Source organism: Camarhynchus parvulus, chromosome 23, assembly GCF_901933205.1.
Source record: "Camarhynchus parvulus chromosome 23, STF_HiC, whole genome shotgun sequence".
Taxonomy (NCBI): Eukaryota; Metazoa; Chordata; class Aves; order Passeriformes; family Thraupidae; genus Camarhynchus; species Camarhynchus parvulus.
Window position 1 is genome coordinate 1,414,569 of NC_044593.1, and position 27,781 is coordinate 1,442,349.

Below are 27,781 nucleotides of genomic sequence, written 5' to 3' on the forward strand. Positions count from 1 at the left end.
GCCCCAAGTCCCCTCACCTCATGTTTCTCTGGTTGAGGTATCTGTGATTTACAAAAAGAGAGTTCCTTGAACACTGCAGGATTCAGGTCTTTGCTTTTAAATATAATTTACCTTGCTGAGACAGCAAGTTAAGTTTATAAAGATGCATTTAGGAAACAATCCTAAAAGATAAAGCAGGTTCACACCCTGCACCGCGCAGAAATCCTATTTATATTTTAGTTTTTCTTTACACTTTCACATCTTGACCTTTTTTTTTTTTGCTTCCTTTTTTTTTTTTAATCTTTTTCTTGATTTTTTTTTTCTTTCTCTCCCACATTTCAGTTTTCCAGGCCCCTCTCTAAACAGGGGTCACCGAGAGGCAATTTTTTTTTTATCTACATAAATATTCACATGAAAATAGTAACTTACAAAAAGAAAAAAACAAAAAAAACAAAACCATAAACCAAAAAAAAAACCAAAAAGAAATAATCCAAATAAGGCAGCTTCATAACACAACTTTTCTTTTACACTTTTAACAATATAGTTTCTCCCATTTAGAATAAATATACATCCAATGTAGGGTTAAAAACTGGACACAGGTTGGGTGCTTTGTTTGTTTTTTGTTTGTTTGTTTGCTTTTCCCTTCCTCTCCCTCAGGAGGGCGGCGGGTACAGTATTATCTCTTAGGGCCGGGAGTTTTTGGGGTGGCAGTGGGCGTTTTCTTGGACATGGTGGGGATTTTGGAGGGTTTGGCGGCGGTGCCGCCGCGGCGGGAGCCCTGCCCGCCGGCCGCGCTGCTCTCCGAGGTGTCCGAGCAGGCCGACTGCGTCTCCAGCAGGTCGAAGTCGGAGGCGTCGCTGCCCCGCCGGCTGCTGGCCCTGCTCCCCGTGCGGCTCCCGGCGCGGCTCGTGGGACGGCTGGCTGCCTTCTTGGGGTCTGCAGGGAGAGCCCGCACAGCCCTCAGGAGGGAGGCTTGCTCCTCCCGGTGCCCTGAGTTTCGTTCCTCCAATTGCCCTAAGTTCTGCTCCTCCTCATGCCTTTTGTTCCCACAACGCTCTAAGTTTTGTTACTCCCAATGCCCTAAGTTTTGTTCCTCCTGATAGATTAAGTTTTGCTCCTCTCGATGCCCTTTGCTCCTCCTGATGCCTTCAGTTTTGCTCCCCCTGACGCCCTAAGTTTCGTTCCACCTCCTGCCTTTTGTTCCCCCCGATGCCCTAAGTTTTCTTCCCCCTGATGCCTTAAGTTTTGTTCTTCCTGATGCCCTTTGTTCCTTCTGATGTCCTAAGGTTTTTTCCCCCTGATGCCTTAAGGTTCGTTCCTCCTGATGCCCTCCCTGAGTTTTTCTCCTCCTGATGCCCTAAGGTTTGTTTCTCTCAATGCCTCTTGTTCCTAATGATGCCCCTTGTTCCTAATGATGCCCTTTGTTCCTAATGATGCCCTTTGCTCCTAATGATGCCCTAAGGTTTCTTCCTCCTGATGCCCCAAGTTTTGCTCCCCTCGATGCCCTTTGTTCCCTGATGCCTGAAATTTTGTTCCTCCTCATGCCTTTTGTTCCCCAATGCCCTACAGTTTTTTCTCCCTGATGCCTTAAGTTTTGCTCTTCCCAATGCCCTTTGCTCCTCCCGATGGTTTAAGTTTTGATCCTCCTAAAGCCTTAAGTTATGTTCCCTCTGATGCCCTAAGGTTTGTTCCGCTGATGCCCTAAGTTTTGTTCTCCTGATGCCCTTTGTTCATCCCAATACCCTAAGTTTTGTTCTCCTGATGCCCTTTTGTTCCTCCTGGTGCCCTAAGTTTTGTTCTCCTGATGCATTAACTTGCAGAGCTGTGCCAGCCTCTCCTCCCCCACCGCCCATCCCTCAAATATTCTGTATTTTCCCCAGTGTGCCAGGGGGGAATTTTCCCATCTTTTGCCCCCACTCACCTGCCCGAGTGGTTTTGGCACCTGTTGAGACTGGCGAGGAGCTGTTACTGGTGTCCCCAGCCAGGGAGGTCCGGCTGGAGTGGAAGGTGGGGCGCTTCAGCTTGCTGCCTGCCGAGGGGGTCACCTTGGGAGGAAGCACACACAGGACATCCTTCAGCTGCCACCTGCACCCTGACAGGCCCAGGTGACAGCCCAGATCAGATCCTCAGCAAAAATCTGGGCATTTAAGGAACCCCCATCTCAATGGTCAGGGAAGGCACAAGCTGCTGTTTCAGTGGTTTATAAAATAAGGGAAAAGCCCAAATGTTGAAGATTTGGAGGGGAATGGCAGCTTGTGAGCTGCAGGCTGAAAAAGAAAAGTCTGAGCAAAGCTGTTAAGAGGCAGCATCAGCTGGGCTGGAAACCTCCACAAAGGGAATGTGGAATATGGGAAAAATAGGGATTTTAGCATCCAAGCAGCTCAGGAGCATTTTAGAAGGTCAAGTCCAACTCAGGATCTCAAGCAGCACAACCCATTGTGGGCAGAGGTGCAGGGACACCCTGGTGCTGATGTCCACACCACTCCCAGTGCCCAGAGGCAGCCAAATTGGAAAAGTGATGGACAGGGACACAAACCACAGCAGCTCAGCTCTTTTCACGGTGCCTTTTCCCGACCTTTGAGATGTTGGAAGTGCAGCTGGTGTGGGGTGAAGCAGCACAACAGGCAACTCAGCTCCCACTGCTGCTGCAGGAAGCCAAGGGGAAGGTGCCAGCAGGGCGAGGGCACCTGGATCCAGCTGGAAAAGGCAGCTCCAGTTCCAGTTCACCCTCCAAAGCTCTGGGTTTGGGGCAGAGCTGCAGGAAAGCGCCTGCCTGTGGTGTCCCCAGCCCTGGGGTTTTAGGGGTGCTGCATCCCTGGAGAGATACACAGATCCCAGAGGGCATTTCCCACAGCTGGAGGGGTTTTCCTCCATCCCCTGCGATTTTGTGATTTTTGGGAACCTCAGAAATGTTGGAATGTGATGAAACTGGAGCTGCAGGGAGAGAGGGGCAGCTGAGGGAATCAAAATCCATTAATACACGATTTTCGAGGTACCACTGTCATCATCAGAGATTTCGATTCTCATCCTTGATCCTATTTTAAAATAGGCAGCAAGCATCAATTTGGGGCAATTGGGGAAGTGCTCCTGACCTCCTGGTGAACCAAATTAATCCATTTTGCACATGGAAGCACCGCTGAGCAAGACACAGGGAACCACCGGGATCTACCCAGTGCTTCTCATCACCCACTCGCAAGGGCAGGAAAAGTCCACGAGGAGGCTGAAAACTGGAGGGAAACCAAAGCCTCAGCCCAAATTCATCCTCCTGGGAGCATCAAGGCGGTGGCTGGACACACCAGACGTGCTTGAACACAGTGATAAACACAAGCTCTCCATAAAACTGAGGCGGTGTGCTTACGGTGCATGCGCTGTAGCTGATTTTCAAGTCTCAACTCGGCTGCTGGATTTCAATTTTTGGGAAGCCAAACGCGGCCCCTTTCCAATAAAGCTCGGAAAATTAACACATTTTTCAAAGCACGAGAGGATTAACACGGTTTGGAAGCAGGTGAGGGTGAACTGAAAGCGTTGTGCTTCACTTTGAAGCCGATTATTTAAGTTTTAATCCGAGTTGGAGACTCATGAAAAACCAACAGTCGGAGCGTTAGCGGTGCTACAAGCGCTGCTCTACCAGGAGGAAAGCGTTAGGAGCAGGCAGGGCAGTGGGATGGCTCCGTGCCAGGGGCACTCCAGCCTGCCAGCAGCTCCTGGGGGCTGGCAGACCATACTCTACCTCAGCGCTGGGGAGCTGGAAGTCGGAATAATCGATTCCCCTCATGGGGGTGCCCGCTTTACTGTTTATCAACCAGGGTTTGTCATAACATCGGGAGAAGTGGTGTGGAGTCTGTGAAATGGAAAAGCCAAGGAGAGGGGGGGAGAGGTGGGATGAGTGGTAAAAAAAAAAAAAAAAAAAGAGAAATGGGAGAATATCTGGAAAATGGGGGGGAAACGGCACTAAAATGGAGCGAGAACCGAACGGGAATTACATAAATTAAAATAAAGGGAAAAAACCCAAAAGGTGATGAAATAATGACATGGTGGGGAAGGAGAGATGAGGGGTGATGGTTTCCTCCTGACACCACAGCCCTGCCAAGGGCACCAGGAGCCTTCAGCTGCACGGCCAGCGCTGGGGACCCTCCTGTGGAGCCACAGCAGGGCTGGAAACCTGGAAATCTGTCCTGCAGCATCCCACCCCCATCCCACCTGGACACCAAGGAGCACCTTCCAGAGCCCTCCTCAAACCCCCAAGCCCCAACCTTCCTCCTCCCTGCACCTGCAGCTCCCCATCTGGGTTCTGGAGTCCCTAAAGGGAAGGGAAAGCTTCCCCCCTGTCCCCACCTTGGCTCCACTGGCTGGGGTGGCTGGAGAGGAGGGCATGGAGGCGCAGCTGTGGTTGCTCTGGCTGGCACTGGAGCTGGATCTGGTCGGGGAGGCTGCTCGGGAGGAGGGTTTGGATCGGCGGCCCCGCGACCGGAACGGGGTCATCCCCTGCGAGGCTCCCTCGGGCAGGATGAACTTCTCCCGCAGCTCCAGGTTGGTCCTTCCTCGTGCTGCAAGGGAGAGAGGAAGGAGAACTCAGCTTTGGAGGGATTCATCATCCTCATCAGGGCTCAGGAGGCTCCAGGGCTGGGAGCAGCTTCCTTGGGCATCTCCCCACGCCCAGCTCTGAGAGCAGCAAGGTTCTCCTGCTCTGCCCTAAAGCCATGGATCAGCTCTTTGAGAAACTGGCTGATTAAAAGCTGCCCCAGGGCCAGGAGTTCACACGGGATGCTCAGAAGCATCCTGATGGCCTTAAACTCACCATGTCACAACAGCGGCCAGTGTGATCTTTAACGTGGCTTAAAATCAGCAAAAGCAGCTTTGGAGAGTTGAGATTCTTGCGAATCTGAGATTCTGCCCTCTCACAGCTCTCCACTCATTTTTTGGGGAGAGAGGAGAGAAAACCCCCTTCCCAACTTTTCCAACCAGCCATTGAAAACCGACTTTTCAAAAAACTTTCATCCAAACGCCTCAAAGAGCTGGAGGGTCTCCTTTTGACAAGCAAGGGGCAACCAAGCAAGGAGAAGGTCTGTGGGCTTCAGCTGACCTGTGCCAGGGTGCTTCATGCTCAGGGGTGTTCAAACAGAGAGCGAGGGCATGCACCGAGCCTTACGGGACACCAGAGCAATTCCGGGGCCAGAGAGCCAAGAAAGCAACGGCAGGAGGGAAGCACCACGCTGAGATAAGCAAGGGATAGAAACAACCTCGATGTCAGCGCTGCAAAACATCTGCTGCAAAGCGTGAAGGGCGGAGGAGGAGCAGGAAAAGCCTGAGGGCTCTCCCAGGAGCTCAGCTCGCTGTAAATCATGCTGCTTTCAGCAACAGCCGTCGGGCAGCCGGAGCACGGAATGCAGCAGCTTGAACAAGACACAGCCGAAGCAATTAACATCCCAGAGACCCCAGGGAAACACGGAGCACTCTCCAAAACACGCTCCAGTCCTGGCCAGCCCCTGGCTAATCCTGCTCTGCCCCCTGGGCATGGCTCTGGTCCAGCCCAGTGGCTCTGACCACTGCCAAACCTCAAAGTTCTGGGGAGAAGCTGACCCCAGCTCCACTTGCTGAGGCCTTAAAACCAAGGGAAACACAACCCTTCCCTCTTCCCCTGGATAAACACTGCCAGGTTAGCTGCAGCATCACCAAATCTGGTGATTCCAAATTCTCGGTTTGCTTTGGATCTGTTTTCTCCAGCTCCTGCCCATCTGGACAATGACCCATCATGCTGGTCACCCAGCCACAGCATCCAAACTCCCCTCCGTGAGTGGGAAGACTCAGATTGCATCAAGCCTCACCTCTGCACGGGTCATTCTTCACTAGAAACTCGTCCAGGGCCATCCATCCTCCTCCCACACGGACCATGACCGTGCTCCGCAGGATCCGGACCAGCCGCAGCTGCTGGGAATCGCCGAACTGTGGGGCAAGGAAAGGGTCAGGGCAAGGGGAACAACCAGGGGAACACGGCTCCTTCCCTCCCTAGGCTGCACCAAAGGCTCTCAGCCACCCATTCCACAGTTTAAAGGCTTCTCCAGACAGGTTCTTCTGGAATAAGTGAGAGGTAACCCCAGCTGATGGGGAGTTTTCCTGCTTGGTTTGACAATGATGCAACCAACCCAAATGCTTTAATTTTAAAGCTGTTAAAGGAGATATCAGAATTTGGGGTTGGATGGGTTTTCTCAACCAGAATTCTAGTTTTTTTCTCTTTTTTTTCTGTGAAGGAAAGAGAGGCTGGCAATGCCCTGGCCCTCCTGGTGCAGCCCATGTGGGAAGGAGCCGGCTGATTCAGCAGGACAAGCTGAGCCAGACACCTCTGATCACCACCAAGTCTGAAATCCAGGGATTCCCCTGAGCCTCAGACTTGACCCCACAAAGCCCCTGCTGCAGCAATTGCCCAGTGAGGATGTTTGGATGAGTGCAGAGTGATGGGAATCCAGGCAGGAGTCCCCAGCAATGCTGATTAGTGATTGCGATGTTCATTAGTGGTTTGAAATGCCTGTGATATCAAAAAAGTGCACCTCAGATCAAAAGCATGTGTTTGTAAAGCTCCCCTAAACCTCCTGGACACCCAAGCCCAGGCTCCTGGGTGTCTGCCAGACCTGGAGGGACATGGAGAGCCTGGGGATGTGGCAGCTCTGTATCCAGGTGTGCAAGCACCTGCTGGGATGAGAAGACAGGAGAACCAGGTTTTGGAGGCAAGACCCTCTCCAGAATGACTAAAAAAAGGGGAAAAAAACCCCAAACAGGAATATTTTCTGTGGGCGGAGACGCAAAAAATAAGAGATTCAATGAAAACAGGGAATGCAAAGTGTCTGGGATGGGTCAGGGCAGGAGGTGACATCTCTGACCCACAGGGATATGGGAGCTGGACCATTGGTGGATCTTCCTGCTCAAGGGTCCTACCAAGATGTCCTTGTCTCAGTTAAAGAGCTGCCACTGTGCTCACAGGCAGGGAAGGGAGCAGGAAAACTTTTTCCTTCTCTCCAGGCTCTCCATGAGGTGTCCTTCAAGAGCCAAGCCCAGGGACAAATAAATTCTCATTATTTTCAGTTTTTGTTGAAGACATTTCTATAATCACTGCCTAAATGAAAGCCAGAGCTCTCAGGAGTCATCCACTTCCAACATCCAAGTTTGTTTCATTTTGGGCATCTTTTGGGGCATCTTTTTGGGTGGGCACCATCACTGCATGTGAAAAAGCAGCTTTTTTTTTTTTATCTGGGCAGGGGCAGTGGGGACATCAGAGGGACACAGGGTGCTCCAGCCCTGTTCAAAAGGAGGCTGGGCTCATTTCAGGCCACAACACTCTCAGGGTACATGCAGGTCCTGGGAGGGGAGCCTTGCCCCAGTGAGGAGTAGCAGGGATGAGGGTTTAGTTGTCCTACAGGATTACTCAGCGCTCTCATTCCATGGTGACTGCAGTCCAAACCCACCCCGAGCCTGGTGCAGGTTGTACCCCCTGGGCCGGCTGTGCCCCTCAGGAGAACACATCCAGTGACCGTAATTCACCACCATGAACATCCCCAATAAATCCAGGGGAGGATCTCAGAGAGAAAAATCTCTGCACTTTTACCAAATCCTGCTTTTTCCACCTGATTTTTGCTTTTTTCTGCCCAATTTTTTTTTTTTGGGGTGGCACTCCTCTGTACCAGGCTCTGCTGAGCAGAGCTCCCAGATCACATCCTCCCACAGCACCACAGGACAGAGCAGCATCACAACACACAGAGGTTAAAAAAATTCCAGAGGTGAGAGACAGCACCACGAGGTAAACTGTACCTGATTGCCGAGGAAGAACTATGGAGGGAGAGGGCAGGGGGAGAGGGGAGGAAAGTCCAGAGGAAGAGGAGGGGAAAGAAAAACAAGAAAAACATTTATGGGATTAACAGTGCAACAATCATGAAATCTGTTAACTGCAGGAGTGAGAAATCTGGGGGGGTTTTGGGCTATCTGGGGGGAAGGAGAAGCTCTGGGAGCTTGGGGCCGGTGCTGCTGGAGGGGGATCAGCTCCTCCCAGCTGGAACATCAACCCCAAACCCAGCTGGGGCGGGAAGGTGGGAATTCTGCCGCCACTTCACCTCGGTGAAGGGTTTGAAACACAACCAGCAGCTGGTTACAAAGAGATTCTGTCAGGAAATTCTTCTCCCTTCTTCGGGAGCGAGCTAAGAAAAACACAGGCACAAGGCACACTCATCCAGGAGGGAAACTTCAAGGGCGGCTCCAGCCCAGTGAATGCAGCATTTCACGGGGCCCCTGGGCTGCCTGGCCCAGAACAGGGACACTTTTATGTTCTCCCAGTTCAGGGAACGCCCTGGGGCCAAGGATGGAGCTGGGAAAACACATCCCAGCCACCTCTGCCGGTGCCAGGGGACGAGGTCTCCGCCTCACCCTGGGTTCCCTCCCTGTGCCAAGCTGGGCACCCCCTGGGTGATGCCCCCTCCCTCGGTGGGAAGGGGAGGAGGATTTGGGGGGGTTTCCATCCCCCTCTGCCTTACCCGGTATTTGTTCTCGCCGATCTGCTCCACTTGGAATCTCTTGGCACACTTGCACTGGGCCACTTGCCTGGTGACCTGCCACCACCAACACGAGAGGTGAGCAACCAGGATTTTGGGAGTCTCCCCCGTGCAAATCACTGCTCTGATAAAACAGCCCCAAGCAGCCTTTCCTTCTAAAACACGCTCAGTTCCAACCAATTAACTTGGCTCAGCACCACCAAAATCTTCTTTAAATCGAATTTTTCTCTTCCCCACTGCCAACCCGCAGCCTGAACCGCCCCCAACCCTGCTGAGCACCCCCTTTTTTTGGTGCTTCACCTCATCCTCGATCTTGTCAGCATCAGTGGTGGGTCTGTAGGCGTCCTTGTTGGGGTGGAGGGCAGCCACAAACTCGTAGTAGTCAATGTAGCCGTCACCATCACGGTCAAAGATATCGGCCACCGCCGTCATCTCCAGCTTGGTGGTGGGGAATTCTGGAAGGAAACAAGGAAAGGATGAGCTCCTCAATCAGAGACAGGCACGCAGGAGCAGCAAGGCTGGGTCCCAGGGACTCACTGGAAGCCAGGATGCCGTCGATGAATTCCTGCCGCGTGATCTTCCCGTCCTGGTCCTTGTCGATGCGCCGGAAGAAATCCATCACCCGGGACTTCTTGTGGTTCATCCAGCGCATGTACTTCTTCCTCCAGACGTCGAAGTCGAAGTTTGCAAACTCCTTCAACTGGAAGGAAAACCCAGGGAGAGTCACTGGGGGAAATCCCAAAGGAGCAGCACTCACAGACCCACCCCAAAACGCCCTTGGGTGAGCTCCCGGCGCCACCACTCCCTGCCCGCCCTCCTGGGAAGGTTTGTCTGGGTTTTTCCGGACAATTCCCAGCGAGGGCTTTGCCCAAAGTGAATTCCCAGCACAGGACACACAGCGGAGCCAACAGCCAGCAGGTGGATTGTGCATCCCAGGGGCTGGGGATGCAGCGCTGCCCACGCTGCTGTGGGGACACACAGGCAGGGAGGATCAGCTACAGGCACACAGACACACACACACACACAGCCCGTCTGCTCGGCCTTCTGGGGAGGCTTCCTCACCCCAGGGACTTGCCAGGGAGGAATTCCCACTGCCAGCATCAATCTGGGCACAGATCTCCCCTCTCCCTTTCCCTCTGAGCAGCCAAGAAGGGATTTCTTGCTCATCTTCCAACTTTACAAGTCCCAGCCTAACACCCTCCAATTTAAACTCCCCACCCCATAAGGACCCCACCAGCTCAAGCAGCTCACACCAAGGTAAGACAACAATTTAAGGGTTTTTGGTTTTTTTTCCTTTTGTCTCTCTCTAAACATTCTTGGGGTGAGAAGCAACAAAGAAAAAACATGGATACGAAGGAACTGAACTGACCTACAGCAAAAGCAACAGAAAACAAAAAAACCACTCACTTCTGGGCATAGCTGCTTTGTTAAGCATAAATAAAAACAAAAATGGCATTAGATGGTTGGATAAAATAGAGACAGTAATTGTTAAACTAATTATTAGGAGGAAAGCAGGGCCTGGCTGTCATTAACTCTACAGATACCAAATACAGGGGCATAAAGCTGGTTAATGTGCAGGTAATTACTTAATCACCAAAGGGTTTTTTAGCCTTAATATTTCAGGAATATTTGATTTCTGAAAAGGCAGCAGGAACTGTCTGTAAGAGCTGGGGCAGCACAGATTTAAAATGCTTCTTGCACCTCTCTGGGGACGAACTCCCAGCTCCCACCCTGCCCAGAGCAGCCAGGGGCTGTTACCTCCTCCAGCCTGTCCAGGGCATCGTTGAGCTTCCTCTGCCTCTCCAGGGCCAGCAGCCAGACCTGCTGCCAGCGTGCTGAGAGCTGGTTTATCCTGGGATTCTTCGTTTCTGACTGGGACATAATGGGCATGCTGGGGGGAGCAGCCTGCCCCAAGCATTTTCCTGGAAAAAAAAGGGAGAGGAGTTGTTGGAGGTGCTGTTCATGGAGTCTGAAGAGCAGCAGTGAAATGTGTTTTGGTTTTTTGGAAGGGAAAACCTCCCACGGCCTTGCTGGCTGCTGTCCCCAGGTAGGAGGACAGGGTGACAGACAGCTCTACACCCACACCCCCCAGCACTCAGGAACTCACACTGGACTCTGGCTTCAAGAAACCACATTGAAAGACTCCAAAACTTCATCCCAGAGAGAGAGAGAGGGAGAGGGGAGCAGTGCTGGCCCAAGCACCCCAGGAACAGCACCCCCAGCCTGGCTGTTTTGGGAAATGTCACCTGGATTCTCCCCTGCTGACGAGGCTCAGCGCCTTCCTGGTGGCTGTTAGCGCAGGATGCCTCGTTAATTGATAATCAAAGCTAATTATCTTCCTAGGAATTTCATTTCCTGCCATCCTAGGACCCAGAGCAGACTCACTGTTGCCGCGGGATTTGTCGATGAAGGGCCCGTGGGGAGGCTCAGTCGCTTTTCTTTTGTAGGTTTTTGTCACCCGGTCCACGTCCGGCTGCTTCCGTGTCATCTCCTCCATAAAGGACTGTCAAAACACAGAAAGGATAAATAAAAACCCTTCGTAATTTCAGCTTTTTTTGCTTTCCAGCCCTCACTGGGACATGCCAGGCCTGTAGAGGGAGGTGAGCATCAAGCACCAGCGACTGGGGATTGTGGCTGAGCTGCTGCTCAGGGCTGGCTTGGGTTTGCCAGGGCTGGAGATCATCCCTGGGCTGGTTTTGTTCCAGTTGGGAATAGGGAATTCCAGGAGAGGGCAGTGCCTCCTCCACCCAGGGAGCCAGGGGAAGCCTCCCTCCCCTGCCCCTGTCCCGAGCTCAGCTCGGGGCTCACCTGGTGCTCGGAGATGAGCGCTTTGACCTGATCAATATTCTGGGGGATGGGGTCCTGGTCCCGCTGGATCAGGGTGGTCTCAGCCCACTGGATCCAAGCCAGGAGCTCCTCCAGAAGCTCTGCATTGGCCACCAGCTCGGAAAGCGCCGACTCCAGCCTCTGCTGGTGCTGCTTTGCCCACGTGAGAACCTGTTGGAAACACGGGGTGACCACTCAGCGTGAGAAACCTGGAGCAGGACCCAGCACTCCCTGGAACCACCAGCAGCCTGGAACTAGCCCTGCAGGACTCACCTCCTCGAACCTGGCTCGGATGATGGTGATCCAGTGCTTGATGGTGGTGATGCAGTCGGGGTGGCAGGCGCCCAGGATGACCTCGCCCATCCCCACCGCCGCGTTCACGTCCACCCTCTTCTCCTCCACCTTCTTCATGAACTCCTGCAAGCCCCAAAGAATTATTTACTGATATTCCCCTCTCTAAACTTGCCCCAGGTGGTGTTTTGGAGCTGCCCCTTACCTTGTGGGCATCGATGAGGGCCTGCAGGGCCTCGGCGTCGTCGGGCAGCGCGCCCCGGAAGCGCAGGGACTGCTCTGCCTCCGAGAGCCACTCCAGCAGCATGTGCACGGCTGTCCTGAACTCCTCAGCCTGCAGCAACAACAGCACAGGCTTTGGTCAGCCCTCCTCCTCCCCAAACAGGCTGCTGCATTCACTCCTGACAGCTGCAGGGCTGAAAAGGGCTTTAAAAATACTCAAAAAGGGGAAAAAGCCCCGTTTGGGGCTGGGGTTTGGGCTGCCGGGCACTCTGGCACCTCCCTCCCCTCAGCATCAGCTGCTCTGAAGAAGGAAACGCTTTTAAAAGCAGCACAAGTGCTGTATGCTGAGCAATTTGGCACCTGGCTAGTTTATTCTGTAAATTGCCTACTCGACGTAAAAGCTGCTTAAGAGCCTTTGACCTTTTTGGTTGTTTTTTTTTAAAATTTTTTTAGCTCCAATCGAGTCTCTCTGGACACCGGCAAACACCGGCCTGGCCTGTCGGATCACTGCACATCAGCGGGATCTTTCCATCCTCCCTTTTTCAAACCAGCCTTTATCTGCTCCTTTTTTATTAAAAACAACCAGCAACAGCCTGACACCACCCCACTTCTTCACAGGAACCACTGCAGGGCTTCACAGGAACCCCTGTGTCCCACCTGGAGAAGGCAAAACCTCTTCCCCTGGAGCCCGGCCAAGCACCCCAAAAGTTTCCAGGCATGGATTTTCTCCTCACCTGCTTGAGGGCCTGCTCCAGGCGGGTTTGTTTGGACACGGACAGCTTGCACACCGTGTCCCAGCGGTTGCTCAGCTCCTGCAGCTGCACCTTCACCCAGGTGGTGTCGTCCCGGCTGTTGTCGATGAGCTCCCGGCCCGAGCGCTTCAGCACCTGCACCGTCCCCGTGCGCTTCCCCAGCTCCTTCTGGAACACCTGCGTGGACACAGCAGAAGCTGAGCAAGGTCAGGCAGCTCCACTGTTACCACCTTTCCAGTAATGTGAAAGTTCTCCCCGTTTTTTTGCTGTTTTTTCCCCTTTTTATCCACTGCAGGAAAGCAGGACAAGCAGCAAAGCACCAACTCTGTGTCTGCTCTCTGGCTTTTGGTGAGGATGAATCAATTCTCATTATTTTTTAGTTTTTGTTGAAGACATTTCTATAATCACTGCCTAAATGAAAGCCAGAGCTCTCAGGAGTCATCCACTTCCAACATCCATTTTGGGCATCTTTTGGGGCATCTTTTTGCCCCACTCAGGACTTGGAGAAGAGCTGGGGAAAGCTGCTCTCACCTTGTGAGCATCCATCAGGTTCATGACGAGATCCAGGTCCCCGTGGACAGGCTGGTCCTCAGCTAACTGGGGTTCCACCTTGTAGAGCCAGTCCACCAGAGCCTGCAGAGCATCCATGAACTGCCCAGAGAACAGAAGGGCCTCCTCCAGCTTGTGCTGCCTGGAAAACAAACACCCCAGTGAACATCCATGAGCAAACCCACCTCCTTTTGTCACACCCCAGAGACCCCACACCCTCCTGTGGCACTGCTGGTGCAGCCCTGGGGCTGGGCTCACCTTTCCACGGATTTCCCACACACTGTGTCCCACTTATCCCGGACTTCTCCCAGCAAATTGTCCAGCTTTTGAGTGTCATCTGGAAGCAAGGCTTTTTCTTTGAGGGCTCTGCCTGTCCTGATGGTGGTGTCATACACAGGCTGCTTCCCACCCAGGGTCTTCTGGAACTCCTGGGAAATGGAGAGAAAACAAAACTGCTTCAAAAAGCCTGGAAATCCTGTGAGGATTCCCAGATTTCTGTGGCAATGGGAGGCATGGGCAGGCTTTTCTCCTGTCCTGCCAGAGGAGATATTGCCCTGCTCACCCTCCCTTCCACCCCATCCAGCACCAGCGCTCTGGCAGAGCCTCACCTTGTGTTTGGAGAGCTGCAGCTTGATTTTGTCAGGATCATTGGAGATCTCCAGCTCTGAGTCCAGGTGATTCTCTGCATCCTCCAGCCAATCAATCAGCTTCTTCCAGGCTTCGTGGAACTGCAAGGCAACGCAAGCAAGCCTGAAACTTCCCACTGGTGGTGTCCCCAGGCCCTCTGTGGTCCTGCTGGCCCTTCCTTGGGGTCTGCCACTCCCTCCCCACGCCCCTCACCTGCTTGGCTCTCTTCCTGGCATCATCCAGAGCCCGTCCCCGCTCCACCGAGAGCTGCACCACCTTCTCCCAGCGGGACTGGACGCTGACCAGCAGGTTCTTGATCAGCACCACGTCCTGCTTCTGGCTGAGGAACTTCAGCTGGTTCCCAGTCTGGTCCAGCTCGATGATGCGGTCCCGGTGCGCGTTCACCTCGTTGGCGAACACCTGCCAACAGCAAAGGGCGTCCCACGTGTCACAGGGGATGGATGTGACCTCCAGGGGCCACAGCAGAGGTGAGGAGCCCCCCTGGCTCCCTCCATGCCAGAGATGGAGCCCTGGCGGTACCTTGTGCTCGTCGATCTGGGCCAGCACCGCGGCCAGGATGAGGCTGGGGGGCGGTGCAATGTTCAGGCTCTGCTCAGCCAGGGTCAGCCAGTTGATGAAATCCTGGAGGGAGTTCTGGAAGTCCGTGGCCAGGGCCAATGCCTCCTCCAGCTTCGCCTGTGGCAGCGGGGAAGGGAGAGAAAAGAGAGGAAAAAACACAACACGGAGGGGTGAGAGCTCTGATGTGCAGACAGAGGCAGCCTTTGTGTGCCCGCAGCAGGAACCTCAGCACCCCAGCCCAGAAATGCCAGCGCCGTGCCAAGGGGAGGGGGCTGCACTGAAAGGCAAGGCTTTCTCTCCAAACAAGAATGGTCCCTGAAAGAGGAGCCCTTCCTCAGCACACGAGCAGCTGCGTCACCCTCAGCTTCCTGGGGAAGGGATCTCCGTGGGGACAGGGCTGGCTGCATGGGGCATGAGGTTCTGATGGCAGCAGCTGCGGATTTATTCTGGGCCCAGGCCACCACGGCCCTTGTTTTATCTCATCCCCAGCCAAAAGCTGAGGATGGAGTCAGCTCGGAGGAGGGTTTGGCTGGACCAACAAAGCCTGCCTTTGAGAGCTGCAGGAGGCTTCTCCCCACCTCCCTGAATTAACCCAAAACGCCATTTCACCCTCGTTTTCTGTGTGATTGAACTAATTCTGATGACTACAAAAAAAACCCCATGCCGACAGCTTGACACTCAGCACCACCTGAGAAACAGAATCAACCTTTACAACCAAGGGAGATGGATAAAAAATCCCAAATCCCAACTTTGGGTGGGAAAACAGGGAGCAGCTGCTGCCAGACCGTCACAGGCATCTTTTATGGAAAATCCTTTCCTTTGGATTTTTTCCTCCTGAGAAGCTGAGAGGCCTCAGGAACAAAATGTAAACAATGGTTATCTGCTGCTGTGGAATGCAACAGGTGCATCTGTGATTGGTCTCATGTGGTTGTTTCTAATTGATGGCCAATCACAGCCCAGCTGGCTCGGACAGAGAGCCGAGCCACAAACCTTTGTTATCATTCATTCTTTTTCTATCCTTAGCCAGCCTTCTGATGAAATCCTTTCTTCTATTCTTTTAGTATAGTTTTAATATATTATATATATGATAAAATAATACATCAGCCTTCTGAAACATGGAGTCAGATCCTCATCTCTTCCCTCATCCTGAGACCCCAGTGAACACAGTCACAGTCAGACCATGGGGCAAGGCTGGGTGCATTTTTCCCTCAATTTTACCTTTCTCTCCTCCATCTTGGTGCTGACCAGGCACCATTTCTGCTCCAGCAGGGCCACGCTCTGCTCTGTCTTCGAGCTGGAGCCGGAATCATCACGGTTGAGCAGCATCAGCCTCCCCTTGGCCAGCAGCTGGCTGTAGACATCCTCCTTGGCTTTGAGCTGGCTGTACAGCTCCTGCAAAGAGCCACCAGCCAAGGGTTAGGCAGGGAAAAGCTCAGAGAGGGAACAGGTCGTGCTGCAAGGCTGCAGGGGATGGGAACATGAGGCTGGGAAGTGGCAGCAGCGCGACGCTTTGAGCCGAGGGAAGGTGGTTAAAGCATCCTGATGGTTGTTCCAGGCATCAAATGCAAAATGATCTCTAAGAGGAGACCAGAGCAGCCTGTTCTCCCCATCACACACAGAAAGGAGAAGTTTTGGTGCTGATATTTGATAGGAACTTGCTGAATTAAAAGCATTTTAAAGAAAAAAAAATTAAAAAAAAAATCTCTCCTGAGAAATTACCATGTGGGCATTGAGCTGTTCCCGGGCAGTTTCTGGCAGACCTCCTGTGGGTTTTGAGGCCGACAATTGGCTCTCCATCCTCGTTAGCCACAGGAGGAAGTCTTCAATCTCACCATGGAAACCCTGAGCCTGTTGGGGAACAGAGAATCGGCCCCGGATCAGATGACATCAGCCACCATTGATCAAGTGCCAGGGGTAACGCTGTGTTTGCTTTGAAAGCAGATAAAGAGGCAGAGCTGGACGTGCCAGCGTGTTCAGGAGGGTGAGACTGGTGTGTCCACAACCCACAGGTGTGCCTGGTCCCCAGTGCACTGCTGGGCAGGTACTGAACCACAGCAGGTACAGAAAAACTTCCATTAAAAAATCCCAGTGTCGCCCCAACCCTTTCCCCCTTTTATTTCTCCCTAAAACAAAAGGAAAAGTGGCACCCACAGCACAGGGGGGTTTTCCCACTGCCTCCTGCTGACCTGCTGGAGGGTGGACTGCAGCTGCTGCTCCCTCTCCTCTGTTTTCTGCAGCACTGATTCCCAGCAGGAGTTCAGCTTCTCCAGGCGGTTCCGCAGGCTGCTGGCATCGTCCCCTGCACTCGACTCCAGCAGCTCATTCCCTGCTTTGTTCACTGTCTCCACGGTTGCTTGGTGGGCCAGGACGTCGTTCTTCAGCACCTGCACAACGTGGGCAAAGGTTGGGCACCTCTCCTAAACACCCTGCCTGCTCCCAGGGATCAAAACAGCTCAAATCCTTCATGAGAAATTGAGTGCTGCCATGGGAATGGGCTAAAAATGTATCTGGGGTGGGAAAATACTCACGTGGTGCTTTGCAAGCTCCACCTCGATGACTTTTGGGTCCCCATTGATGGGTTTTTGGGCATCCAGCAGCTCCTCGGTGTGGGTGAGCCAGGCCATCAGCTCTGCCAGGGCGTGCTGGAACTGGCCCAGGGCCAGCAGGGCGGCTTCCAGCTTGTGCTGGGCAAGGACAGGGATGGAAAAGGGGAGTTTTAAAGGGCTGGGGAGCACCAGAGCCAGTTTCATCCTGTGACAGCCTCAGGTGCTCACTCTACCTGTCTGTGAGCAATTTTCTCGCCCAAGTTCTCCCAGAGATGTTTGAGCTCTGTCAGTGGCTCCTTGATGATGTCTCTGTCTGTCTCATCCGTAGCCTTTTTTAGCATCAGTTCACCTTGGTGATTAAGCTTTTCCATCTCAATCTGCTGCTGGTAAACCTCCATTTTAAACTCCTGCCAAGACAAGCGGGACAAAAACCAGAGGCAGAGTGAATCACTGGAGCTCTGTGAGGCAAAGCAGCGGCACAGGAACCTCTGCCTCCCCTCCCAGGTACCTTCATCTCGTTCATCTGCTCCTTGACCGTGCTCAGGTCGGTGCCCACAGGGGACATGTTGCACAGTTTGATCACAGCGTTGTCCAGCCAGTCAAACATGGCCTGGAAAGAGCAAGGACAACGTGAGGGAATGGCAAAGTGTCCCCCTGCAGCTGGCCAGGGGATGAAGATGGTCCCTCCACCACCCCACAGCCATGAAACTCCTCTGTCAGGGCAGCTCTGTCCAGCTCCCTCTTCCTTCCCTCATCCTGAATCAAGCTTTGGCAAGAGCAATGCAGTCAAAAATCTGCTCATCCTCAGAGCTGCTGGCTGAGCTCAGGCTCCCTCAGAGCCTGCAGACACTCACCCAGGAGATGCTTCCTGCTTTAAGCAAGTGCAAATCCCAGCACAGCTCCATGGACAGGGCTCACAGCGCTGCTCCCAAGGCCCACCCACTCCACAGCAGCAGCCCTGGCTCTTACTTGGAGCGTGTCCTGGTACTGCACAGCTGACTGCATGGCTTCCTCCAGCTTCTCCAGCCTCTCCTTCCACGTCTTGTTTAGGTTTTCCCACGCGTTGTTCATCTGAGCAGCACAGAACTCGTTAGGCTCCACAACCAGAGCTCCCACCTGCTCCCACCTGATTTTATCTGGAGGGGAAGCTCTCCCTACCTCATCAATGCTCTTTTTCACTTCAGGCTTCTCAGTCTCACCACAGGCAAAGATGAGATCAGTCCCCAGGAGGCGGATGAACTCCAGCTCCTCGTGCAACCCGTCTGTCTCCTCCTTGATAGTCTGCAGAGGCACAGCCACAGAAGGAAAAGCTTTGTGATCAAACCCTCTTCCAAAACTGCTCCATGAGCAGGAGGGTCCTTCCTGCTCCAGTGCCCTGCACCTTGGCCAAGAGCCCAACTCCAAACCCCGAGAGCTGCTGAGATGGTCACACAGAACAATTCTGGAAATAATAAATCCTGAAACTGATGCAGTTTCAGAAGGCTTCTCTCGTCTCTCTTTGTTTCAAGATTCCCACATCTCGATTGTAACAGCATGCTGTCTTTTATACCTTCCCACTTTACTCATTGGTCACAATAGATCAACACAGGGTTCACTGGTACCAAGCAGTCTCCACCACTGTTTTCAGCTAACATCCAACTGCAGGTTTCTTTCATTTATCTTTTTCTCCTCAGTTTCCATGTCAACAACCTTGGTAGAATTCCTTTCAGGGGTAAATGTGAACTTTATCAGCTTCTCGTTCTGCTAACTCTTGCTGGCTCACAGAGCAGCTGTCAGCCCCTTCCACAACAGAGAGCAGGTGGCCACTTTTGTCACCACCACCACCCTGCTCTGCTCCCACCTCTGGGACTAAAATAACAACATCTGTATTTAGCTGTGAGCCTGAACTGTCCTGGCTGAAGATGTTGTTTACAGGAGCGTTCTGTCAACACGGGAGCGAAGGTTTTGAGGTTCAAAAGGTGCAAAGCAGAGTTAGAATGGTTATGAAAAGGGAGCAGCAAGGCTAAACTTAGCAAAGCATAAAGAACCAGCCCTGCTCCTCAAGGCCTGAGTCAACTCAGATCCACCTGAAGTGGATTTTGCCACTTGAAGCAACCAGCAACAGACAAATCCAAGCACTTATCTCTGCTCTGACCAAAATCTAAATATAAACTTCCCAAGCCAGCCAGCCTCTGGCTTGGGCTGGGGGCAGAGCCCTGCAAGCTTCCACATCACTCCAAGCAAGTGGGCACAGAGCTCTGACCACACAGAGCTCCGTGTGCTTCCCAGAACAGCAGCAGATAATGTGATTTAAGGTGAAGGATATGTGAAACCCACTTTTGTTTTTTTCCTTGCAGCTCCAAACTGCAATGGAAATAACTCTTCATAATCTGACTGGCTGCCTACAAAACTGATTTACCTCTGGCCACAGTCATGATCTAAGATCTTCCCAATTTAGCAGATAAGCTGAGGGCAGACTGAGGAACAGCCCCATGGGCCTCACCTCTGCTGCTTCCACCTGCTGCTTGATGATGGAGGGGTCAATGCCTGGGCTCTCCAGGTCGTGCACAATGTCCTGGGTGTCCTTGATGGTTGTCAGGAGCGCTGCCATGTCGTACCAGAACTTCTCTGCAAGCTCCAGGACATCGAGGAACTTCATCTCACGCTCCTCGGTCCGAGCTTTGATGTCTTCCCAGAAGAAAACCATCTGATCCAACTTGTCCTGGATGACTGTGGAAGGAAATTGAAGTGTTCAGCGAAGAAGGAAAACTTCTGAAAATGCAAGAGCATTTTGAAAACACTCAGAAACAGCCAACAGAATATCCAGAGGGGAATAAAGATGGCCAGGGCTATCAGAGCATTAACTCTGAGGGACGTGAGAAATTCCAGCTTGCAGAAAAGCCTTTATTTATGTGCAAGCTCGGGGCAAATTTGCCCACACACTCTCCCTCCAACAAACCTCTGTTCTGGCCACCTCTAGCATGAAGTCCCTGCTCACTCAGTGCATGAGCTGCCTGTTGATCTGCCAAGGAAGGTGCCAATTAGTGCCAATCGTCCTGACGGGCTTTTTGTGCTGGGGGATGTCCCTCCCCTCCATTAGATGCTGAAGGGACATCAACAAATCCTGTCGCAGGGGCCACCAACAAGAGGCCAGCTGGGCTGAGAAGCCACAAATGCTTCTTTTCTCTTCTGATTGATGCCAGCCTGTCTGCTCCAGATGGAAGCAGGCCTGCCCATCCATCCATCCATCCATCCATCCATCCATCCATCCATCCATCCATCCATCCATCCATCCATCCATCCATCCACCCCACTCATCCTTGGTCCTAAAGCCAGGAGAACCACCCAAATCCATCCAGAGGACTCAACCTTGCTCCTAAGCCTAGGAGAACCTCCCAAATCCATCCAGAAGACTCATCCTTCCTCCTAAAGCCAGGAGAACCTCCAGAACACACCCCTGGGACATCAAAGCCTCGCCAGCAGTGATGGAGCCATGGTTCGGGGAGAAACTGGGACGCTTAAATCCACCCAGAGCTACCTTTGGCTGCCAGGTCCTTGTCTGCTCCCTGGGAGCGGGCGATGAGCTCTTCCCCACGGCGTTTGAGGGCCTCAAAGGAGGGCTGCAGCTTCTCCAGCTCCACCGTGGAGTTTTTGTTCTCGCTGATGCACTCGCGGATCTTGTCGACCTCGGCGGGGATCAGGGGCGGCAGCCGCAGGCGGGAGGAGAGGCTCTCCAGGGTCTCCAGCATGGGCTCGATCTTGTCGTGGAACTGGAGAGGAGCAAAGCCATTAGGGCAGGAGGGAGGGGACAAAGTGACACCGCAAAGCCACCAGCACGAGCCACGGCCCCCCGAGGGCCGCGCCGCCTCGGAGAGGGGACGGACAAACGCCTGCGACAGCAGCAACGACACCTCTGCAGCAGCAATGCCACCCCTGCAGCAGCAATGCCACCCCTGCAGCCTCCTGCTCACACCTGCCCGGCTCCAGCAGAGCCCACAGAGCGACACTCACAGAGCACCTGTGACCCAAACACGGCAGCGCCCGAAAAAAATTTGCTTTTTTTGCTGCTGTCTCTATTTTGGTGGCTGGGCACAAAACCTCAGTGGTGGTTGAGGCAATAGCCAGGCAAAAAATGGTGCTGGAAAAGCGCCCGTGTTTGGTGCTGATGGGAATCTCCAGTGGAAACCCATCCCAGTTTTTAGGATCAGCAGGAGCTGCATGCGGGTGGGGAGGAGCTGCGGCCTCAAAAGCAGAACCAGAAAGCCAGGAGTGAGGGAGGGAGGGGGTCTAGCAGGGTTTATTGTTGTTTTTTTCAAGAGAGAAGTCAACTTTGGCCTTAAAGATCCCAAACTGTCTCTGCTGGTGGGAAGGACAGCTCAGCACTGAGGCTGCTCCTGTCCCTCTCCCAGTTCCTGCTGGGAACACACCAGTGCAGGTGCTCACCAAATCCCAGCAGAGAGGGGCTGGGGCTCTTGGTGCAAAGTTGATCAGGACAGGCTGGCTCAGCCAACAAGCAGGAGCAAGCCAGCACATCCAGCTGGAGCAGTGTGAACCCTTCCAGAAGCAAAACCTCTGCCCTGCAGGAAGCATTCCCAGCAGAAGCTGAGACCAGGCAGCAACGCAACCAAAGCCATCCCAAAAAATGTGATTCCAGCCCCATCCCCAGCATTAAATTTGAAGCAAGTTCTGCTGAGCTGTGCATGGACCAGAAATGAAAGTCTGGGTGTCAAATAGAATCAGGCCAGGGAGGGTAAATGAACATCTGTGGAGGGGGGACTCGCTTACCTCCGAAATCTGCAATGGTGGGGCGCAGTCAACACAAGAATGAAATGGGACCATGTGGGGAGGACGGGCACAGGCAGCAACACACACAGACAACACATTCCACAGTGGGAGTGAGAGATGAGAGGGGAGGGGAATGTGGGGGAAAACTCGGAGTTAATACAAGTGCAAACCAAGAGAAGTGACTACACAATACAGGAATTAAGAAAATAAACACCCAGGACGTGACAAAAACCAACTGCGCTACGGTAACACGGGGTGAAATGAAACATAGCTGGGGGGTCAGCAACCCTCAGCAGCAGGAGCACTTCACCCCTTGTCTGGACTTCAGCACCTCCAGTCTCTGCCCTTCCTTTCCTATTTCTCCTCCTGCACTCACCCACCTCCTCAGGAGATGCCCAGACCCCGTTACCTCTCCCATACAAAGCATCCCATGGCTGCTCACTGCACTCACAGCTTATCACAACTGAAAATTATCTCTTCAGGCTCTTTCAAGAGGCCTTTCCAACCTTGGGTGGATGCCAGAGCAGCCCCTTTGAACCAGCATCATTACAGAGGTCGTAAAATTTTACGACCCCATTTACTGTGTGGAGTCTCAAACGCCTTCTCCTCCTCTGCTCCCACAGCCACAGGAAACTACCCTGGAGGTGCCTGACCACGCTATTCCTTATAAAGGGCTTTTACAGGGGGGAATAAAACCACATTCCAGAGCACGTGGCTCTCCCAGGGGGCTGTGAGAGGAAGATTCACCTCCCTGGCGCCCTGGCATACCTGGGTGGACTGTGAGAACGCCTCGTCCAGCGCCAGGGCCCGCAGGCAAACCTCCTCCTTGATTTTGGCATACAAGGCTTCAGCCCTGGAGTATTTTTCCTGCACCATCTCCCCTTCCTCGGGGTTGAGGTCCTTGAGCTGGGGCCCAATTTTCAGCAGCTTGTCGATGTGAGGTTTGTGTTCAGCGATGGACTCTCTCAGTTGCTAGGGAATAGAGGGAGGGGGGAGAAAAAAACACACATTTGTTTAGAAATCTGCTGCAAGCCACTGCCTATTTATTCCAAACAGCACTCCAAGAGCAGGGATGCTAGCTGGGAGGAACTCACACCCCGGATTGCATGCCCCAGCATCTGCCAAGCACATGGCACTCGGCTCTTCCCAACATGGCTATGGCACAGTGCCTGGCACGGGTCCTTCCCCAGCCTCTGACCCTCCCCACAGCTCCACGGGGGACCCCACTGGGAATTTTTTGCTTTGCAGTCTCTACCCTAAAAGCACAAAATGTTTTTTTTTTCCCCTGCCAGGAGCAGGAAGGAGATCCAAAAGCAGCCAGGTTTCCTTGGAAGCAAGCTGAATTTTGGTAAGGAGTGCTCCAACAGAACAAGGGATTTTCATGTGGCACTCTTGCATAACACAAGCAAACCCCCCAAAAAGAACACAAAAGGGGGGAAAATTCAGAAGAAAAAGGAGCTCTTGCCCTGTGTTGATGGACAGGAGGTGCAAACTCTGCATCCTCTTACCCTCATACTCTGCATCCTCTTACCCTCATGTCATCCTGCTGCTGCTTGAGCTGCTCGTGGTCGATGGCTGGGGGTGGCAGCTGGGAGATGAGGGCTTGGGTCTCCTCAATCCATGGGTTCAGCTCCTCGTAGGTCTCCCAGAACTGGTTCACCAGGACCTGGGCACGCTCCAAGCGGGCGTAACGCTCCGAGTTGAGCTGGCTCACAGCCTCATACTGCTGCACCAGGGACTCCGTTTTCTCCTAAAAAAAACCAGGGAGGAGAGTGATGGGGAGGGATGCAAAAGGGCCCAGGAAAAGGGCCAGCTCCATGCTGAGAGCTGGAAGAGAAGGAGGTGCCTTTGGTGGCCTTCCACGTTGTAATTCCAGTTAAAGCAGCCTCGGGAATCTCCCCCTCCCCATCCCCAAACCTTGCAATAAAAACAGGCAATAAAGGAGAGCCATAAATGTAAAGAGATTTCTGCTAACGCTGGTGGGAATTACTGAAGATGGAGTGATTTTAAACTCCTTCAGCCCGTGCAAGGGCTGAGGATTCACCTCTCTGCCCTCTCTGTTGCAGTCAGTAGCAGAGGGGGCTCACCTGGAGAACAGCTTTCTGCTCCTCTCCACAGGTGCCAAAGATCTCGTGGCGCTGGCTGAAGAGCTCGTCCATGGAGTCTTTGTGCCGGATGATGTCGATGGAAAACGCCTGAAAAGAGAAAGGGGAGAGCTCAGAGCTGAGCCCAGCCTCCCCCCAGCCCATCCACAGCACCCTCCTGCCAAAGAGACCCTGCAAAAACTCGGTGCAAGCAGCCCGTGGCAAACTGAAAGTCTGGCTGGGAATGCAGATTCCTGCCTGTTTTCCTCATCAACACCAACCTCTCTCTTTCAAAGACCCAAAACCAGCTCTTAAAATTAGGTATAATCCACACCCAAGGTCCTCAGTGGAGGAAAAGCTCCATCATCCATTTGTTAGTGAATGTTATCCCACAAAATGATGCTCTCCAGAGCTGCATCCACCAATAACTTTGCCATTCCCAAGGTCCATGAGATTAACAGCGGGAAGCTGAGCTCAATTTAACTTAATGCTCGATGGTTCAATCCCCCCTCTCTTATAACACTTATTTTCCTTTTTTTTCTTTAATTTTAAATCCAATAAGCCTGTGTGCTGCTTTGATTGCCCAGGCAGAGGGAAGAAAAGGGTTTATTTAAAGTGCACGTTCTTTCAGGCATGAGCTCATCTCAAAGATACATAGAAAAAAAACCAAAAAACCCAACCCCTCCAGCACCTCTTTGTTCCATGTCTGGCTGCTGGGAGGGAACTGTGGAGTCCCTCACTGCAGGGAACAATGAGCAAAAAGCAAATGGAAACCACCCTCATTAATCAATATATACATTTCTCTGAAGCCTTCCTGCTGCTAGCTCCGGTGAGACGCAGGCAGAGCTTGCTCTGGTGGCCACAAGGAAAGGCTGCCATGGGAGCAGCTCTCCCAAGGGAGACCAAAGCAAAGCACCCATCAAGCCCTAAATGGCTCCTGTGAACAGACAGAAAGCTTTTTCCTTGGGAAGCCAAACACTTGGATGATTTACAGCAATTTTTTCCTTTGTTTTTTCTTTTTTCCTTTCACATCTCAAGGACAAGTGCTGCATCTCTCCTGCTGCTCTGAGCTCGCTACACATCCCAGGGTAAAGCTGCTCCCACAAAATGCATCCCACGACCCAAACTGCACCATCCCTCCTTGGTGCCCACCCCCAGAAGCCATCAGGGAGTGCACACAGACCTTCTGCACCTGCAGCTGAGCCGTTGTCTGGTCCTGCTCCAGGCGGATGGGACCCAGAGCCATCAGCTTCCTCTTGGTCTCAGCCACCCAGGCCAGCTCTGCATCAGCTGCCTGCTCGTACTGGCACAGGGGAGAGGAGGGGCGCTGGTCAGTGCTGGGCAGCAGGGATGGAGCACACGGGGAGCTGGGGGCAGTGGCAATGACAGAGGGACCCAGCAGGGACAAAGCCCTCACCCCAGCGTGGGGAGAAGGGCTGGGGCTCAGGTTTTGGGGCTCCTGCAGTTGGTTTTGGGGCAAGCTGGAGCAGCCACCTCTCCCCACACCCTCCCTGCCTGCAGGGAAAGGGACATCCCTCTAAACAGGAGCACTTCCTTTGCTCCTCCATGGAGAACTGACTCCATGGAGTGAGGTCAGGTATTCCCAGCACTCCACAGCCTCCAGCTCATGCAGGACAAGCCTTTTTGGGGAGGACTGTTGGCCTGGAACAAATCCCTGTGCTCTCCCAGTGGGGGATGAGGTTTTCCCAGCTCTGACAGTCACCCATCACCAGTTTCACACCATCCACATCACCCCTGCAGGCAGAAGCTCACAGGCAGGGTAACACAGCGCTGCTCCAGAGTTATCCCATCCCAAAACCACACACCAGGACAGGTCAGCCATCCCAAAACCACACACCAGGACAGGTCAGCCATCCCAAAACCACACACCAGGACAGGTCAGCCATCCCAAAACCACACACCAGGACGGGTCAGCCATCCCAAAACCACACACCAGGATGGGTCAGGCACCATCCCTGCTGCCACAGCTGCTGCTGGGGTTCATTCCTTGGCATTCCTGATGGGATTTGCCCTTTGCCTGTGCTTGCAATCCCTGCCACTGGTGGTGAGCAGTGCCTGGCTCCTGCTCTCCCCAAGCAAACCCTGCAGGGGTTCTTCACTCACCTGCTGAGACCTCTGAATAGCAGCATCGATCTCCTCCACCCTCTGCCTGATGGTGTCACTGACCAGCTTGTAGCGCTCGTTGGTGTCCGACACCAGCTTGTCCAGCCCCTCCCGGGCTCTCCAGGGAACCAGCTCCAGCAGAGCCCTGCTCACCTCGTTCACCGTGTCCAGGACGAGCCTGTGCTCCATCACCTCCTTCTTCAGCTCCTGTGGAAGCCACCCACGGATTTGTGTCCTTCCCAGCTCCTCCCCAGCCTCCCAAAGCAGAGAACAAACCACCCCAACCCTGGGCGCTGCTCCCCCACCTTTTGCCGCTGCTGGAACTGGGGGATCTGCTCTCCAGCAGGGGATTGCGCCCCGCTGGAGGCCAGCTCCTCCTCCACCTTGCTCATCCACCCAGTGAGCTCCTCGTGGGTGGACTGGAATTTGGTGGCCAGCTGCCGGGCCTGCTCCAGCGTGCGCAGGGCCTTGGAGCTGGCGGCGGTGATGTCGGAGTAGCGCGTCTTGATTCCATCCAGCTTCTCCTGGATCAGCAGCACCTCCTCCCCTGCAGCAGGGGGAAAATGATGCTGGGCTCCGGGGGCTTCAGAGTCACCCCAGGAAGCTTCAGGAGCCACTTTCTCTGTTTGTCCCCCTTTTAATTTCAGCATAACTTTTCTTTGTATTGACGCGACTGCTGCCTGTTTTTAGTAAGAGGTGACATCTTCCACCAGCATAACATCCATGTCACCCCTGGGATGGGATGGGATGGGGTGGGGTGGGATGGAATCTTGTGATAAAACCAGCTGCAAAGCCTGGTTTTGTCACAAGCCACCCCAAACCAAAGCCACCCCAACTCAGTTCTCATCAACGCGTCACAGCTCCAAGAAAAAAGGGTCAGTTCACCCCTCGCTGCTGCTTCCAAGAGGACACAGAGCTGCCTGCCAAATCCTTTGTAATCACTCTTCCTGCTCCACAGCTCCCACAAGGACACAGGGCTGTACATCTGCTCTGAGCAGACCACATCTGAAGGAAACGCAGCGCCCCGACCTCTCTTCCCACTCATAAACATAAACTCACACCCACGTGGCAACAGCCACAACTGCTCAGTCTGGGAAAGCAGTATTAGGAGAGGGCTGGGGGTATTTTTAACCTCTTTTCCATGTGATTTAGCAGCTGGCTGCAGTGAGAAAAGCCTCCCTCAGCACTGAGCATCCCCACAGCAGCAGTGGGAATCACCCGCTCCCCAAGCTGGGAGTTTGGGATTTTGGGACCAAGCAAATCCTAAGCTGGAGTGTTTGTGGCTTAGCATCCATGCCTGGATGCAAACCAGCTACTCAGGGAGTTTCCAAAAGGAAATGAAGACCTGAGGGAGAAAAGCCTCCACCCAACAGAGCATGGACTTCCCAAGGAAAGGCGTGTGGAGGATGGATTCCCAAGCCCCCCACATTTCCCAGATCTCCTCTGTGTTACCTGTGGTTTGCTTCAGGAGAGCTTGTCCATTTCTAATGGCTTGGTCCACGTTCTTCTTCCTGTTCACAATTTCCTCATTCAGAGCCTGAAGGAAAAGGCAAATTTGGGTTACTCAGCTGCAGGCAGGTCCCTGTGTCCTGCCAGCCTGAGATGCTGTGGGGAACATGAACTTCCCTACTGAGCACAGGCAGGCTGGACAACCCATCTGAAAACTGTGGAAGTTTCCAATCATCCTGCTGTGGGAATTATTGGGATTTTTGGGACTCAAAAGGCCAAATCTCAAAGCAAACCCAACCCAACCCATTGGATCTGTGTCACCAAAGGACTCGCCCTTGCATTAGACAGAACCTCACTCTTGAAAAGAGCCTGCACAGCCCCAGGGAGCGGATGCAGAGGCTTCCTCAGTGGCCAGCCCAGCTCCAAAACCCACCAGACTTCTCCAGCTCTCAGTT

At 53.3% G+C, this 27,781-nt stretch overlaps 1 protein-coding gene across 1 annotated transcript in view; it reads right to left on the reverse strand.

The window, feature by feature from the left end:
* Positions 1-279: 279 nt before the first annotated feature.
* Positions 280-27,781, reverse strand: part of MACF1 (microtubule actin crosslinking factor 1) — a 139,306-nt gene continuing 111,804 nt past the window's right edge. Inside the window, 36 exon segments of the mRNA XM_030964653.1 lie at positions 280-915; positions 1,901-2,024; positions 4,315-4,526; positions 5,805-5,922; positions 8,496-8,570; positions 8,814-8,968; positions 9,051-9,213; positions 10,272-10,435; positions 10,899-11,016; positions 11,322-11,510; positions 11,613-11,756; positions 11,836-11,964; positions 12,587-12,781; positions 13,136-13,295; positions 13,412-13,581; positions 13,762-13,881; positions 13,994-14,200; positions 14,321-14,476; positions 15,578-15,751; positions 16,079-16,207; positions 16,546-16,743; positions 16,888-17,043; positions 17,139-17,312; positions 17,414-17,515; positions 17,875-17,976; positions 18,064-18,186; positions 19,388-19,614; positions 20,423-20,654; positions 21,670-21,678; positions 22,438-22,641; positions 23,201-23,419; positions 23,757-23,864; positions 24,937-25,056; positions 25,878-26,084; positions 26,183-26,424; positions 27,330-27,414. Coding sequence (XP_030820513.1) covers positions 656-915; positions 1,901-2,024; positions 4,315-4,526; positions 5,805-5,922; positions 8,496-8,570; positions 8,814-8,968; positions 9,051-9,213; positions 10,272-10,435; positions 10,899-11,016; positions 11,322-11,510; positions 11,613-11,756; positions 11,836-11,964; positions 12,587-12,781; positions 13,136-13,295; positions 13,412-13,581; positions 13,762-13,881; positions 13,994-14,200; positions 14,321-14,476; positions 15,578-15,751; positions 16,079-16,207; positions 16,546-16,743; positions 16,888-17,043; positions 17,139-17,312; positions 17,414-17,515; positions 17,875-17,976; positions 18,064-18,186; positions 19,388-19,614; positions 20,423-20,654; positions 21,670-21,678; positions 22,438-22,641; positions 23,201-23,419; positions 23,757-23,864; positions 24,937-25,056; positions 25,878-26,084; positions 26,183-26,424; positions 27,330-27,414 — 5,670 coding nt within the window. The 3' untranslated portion in view covers positions 280-655.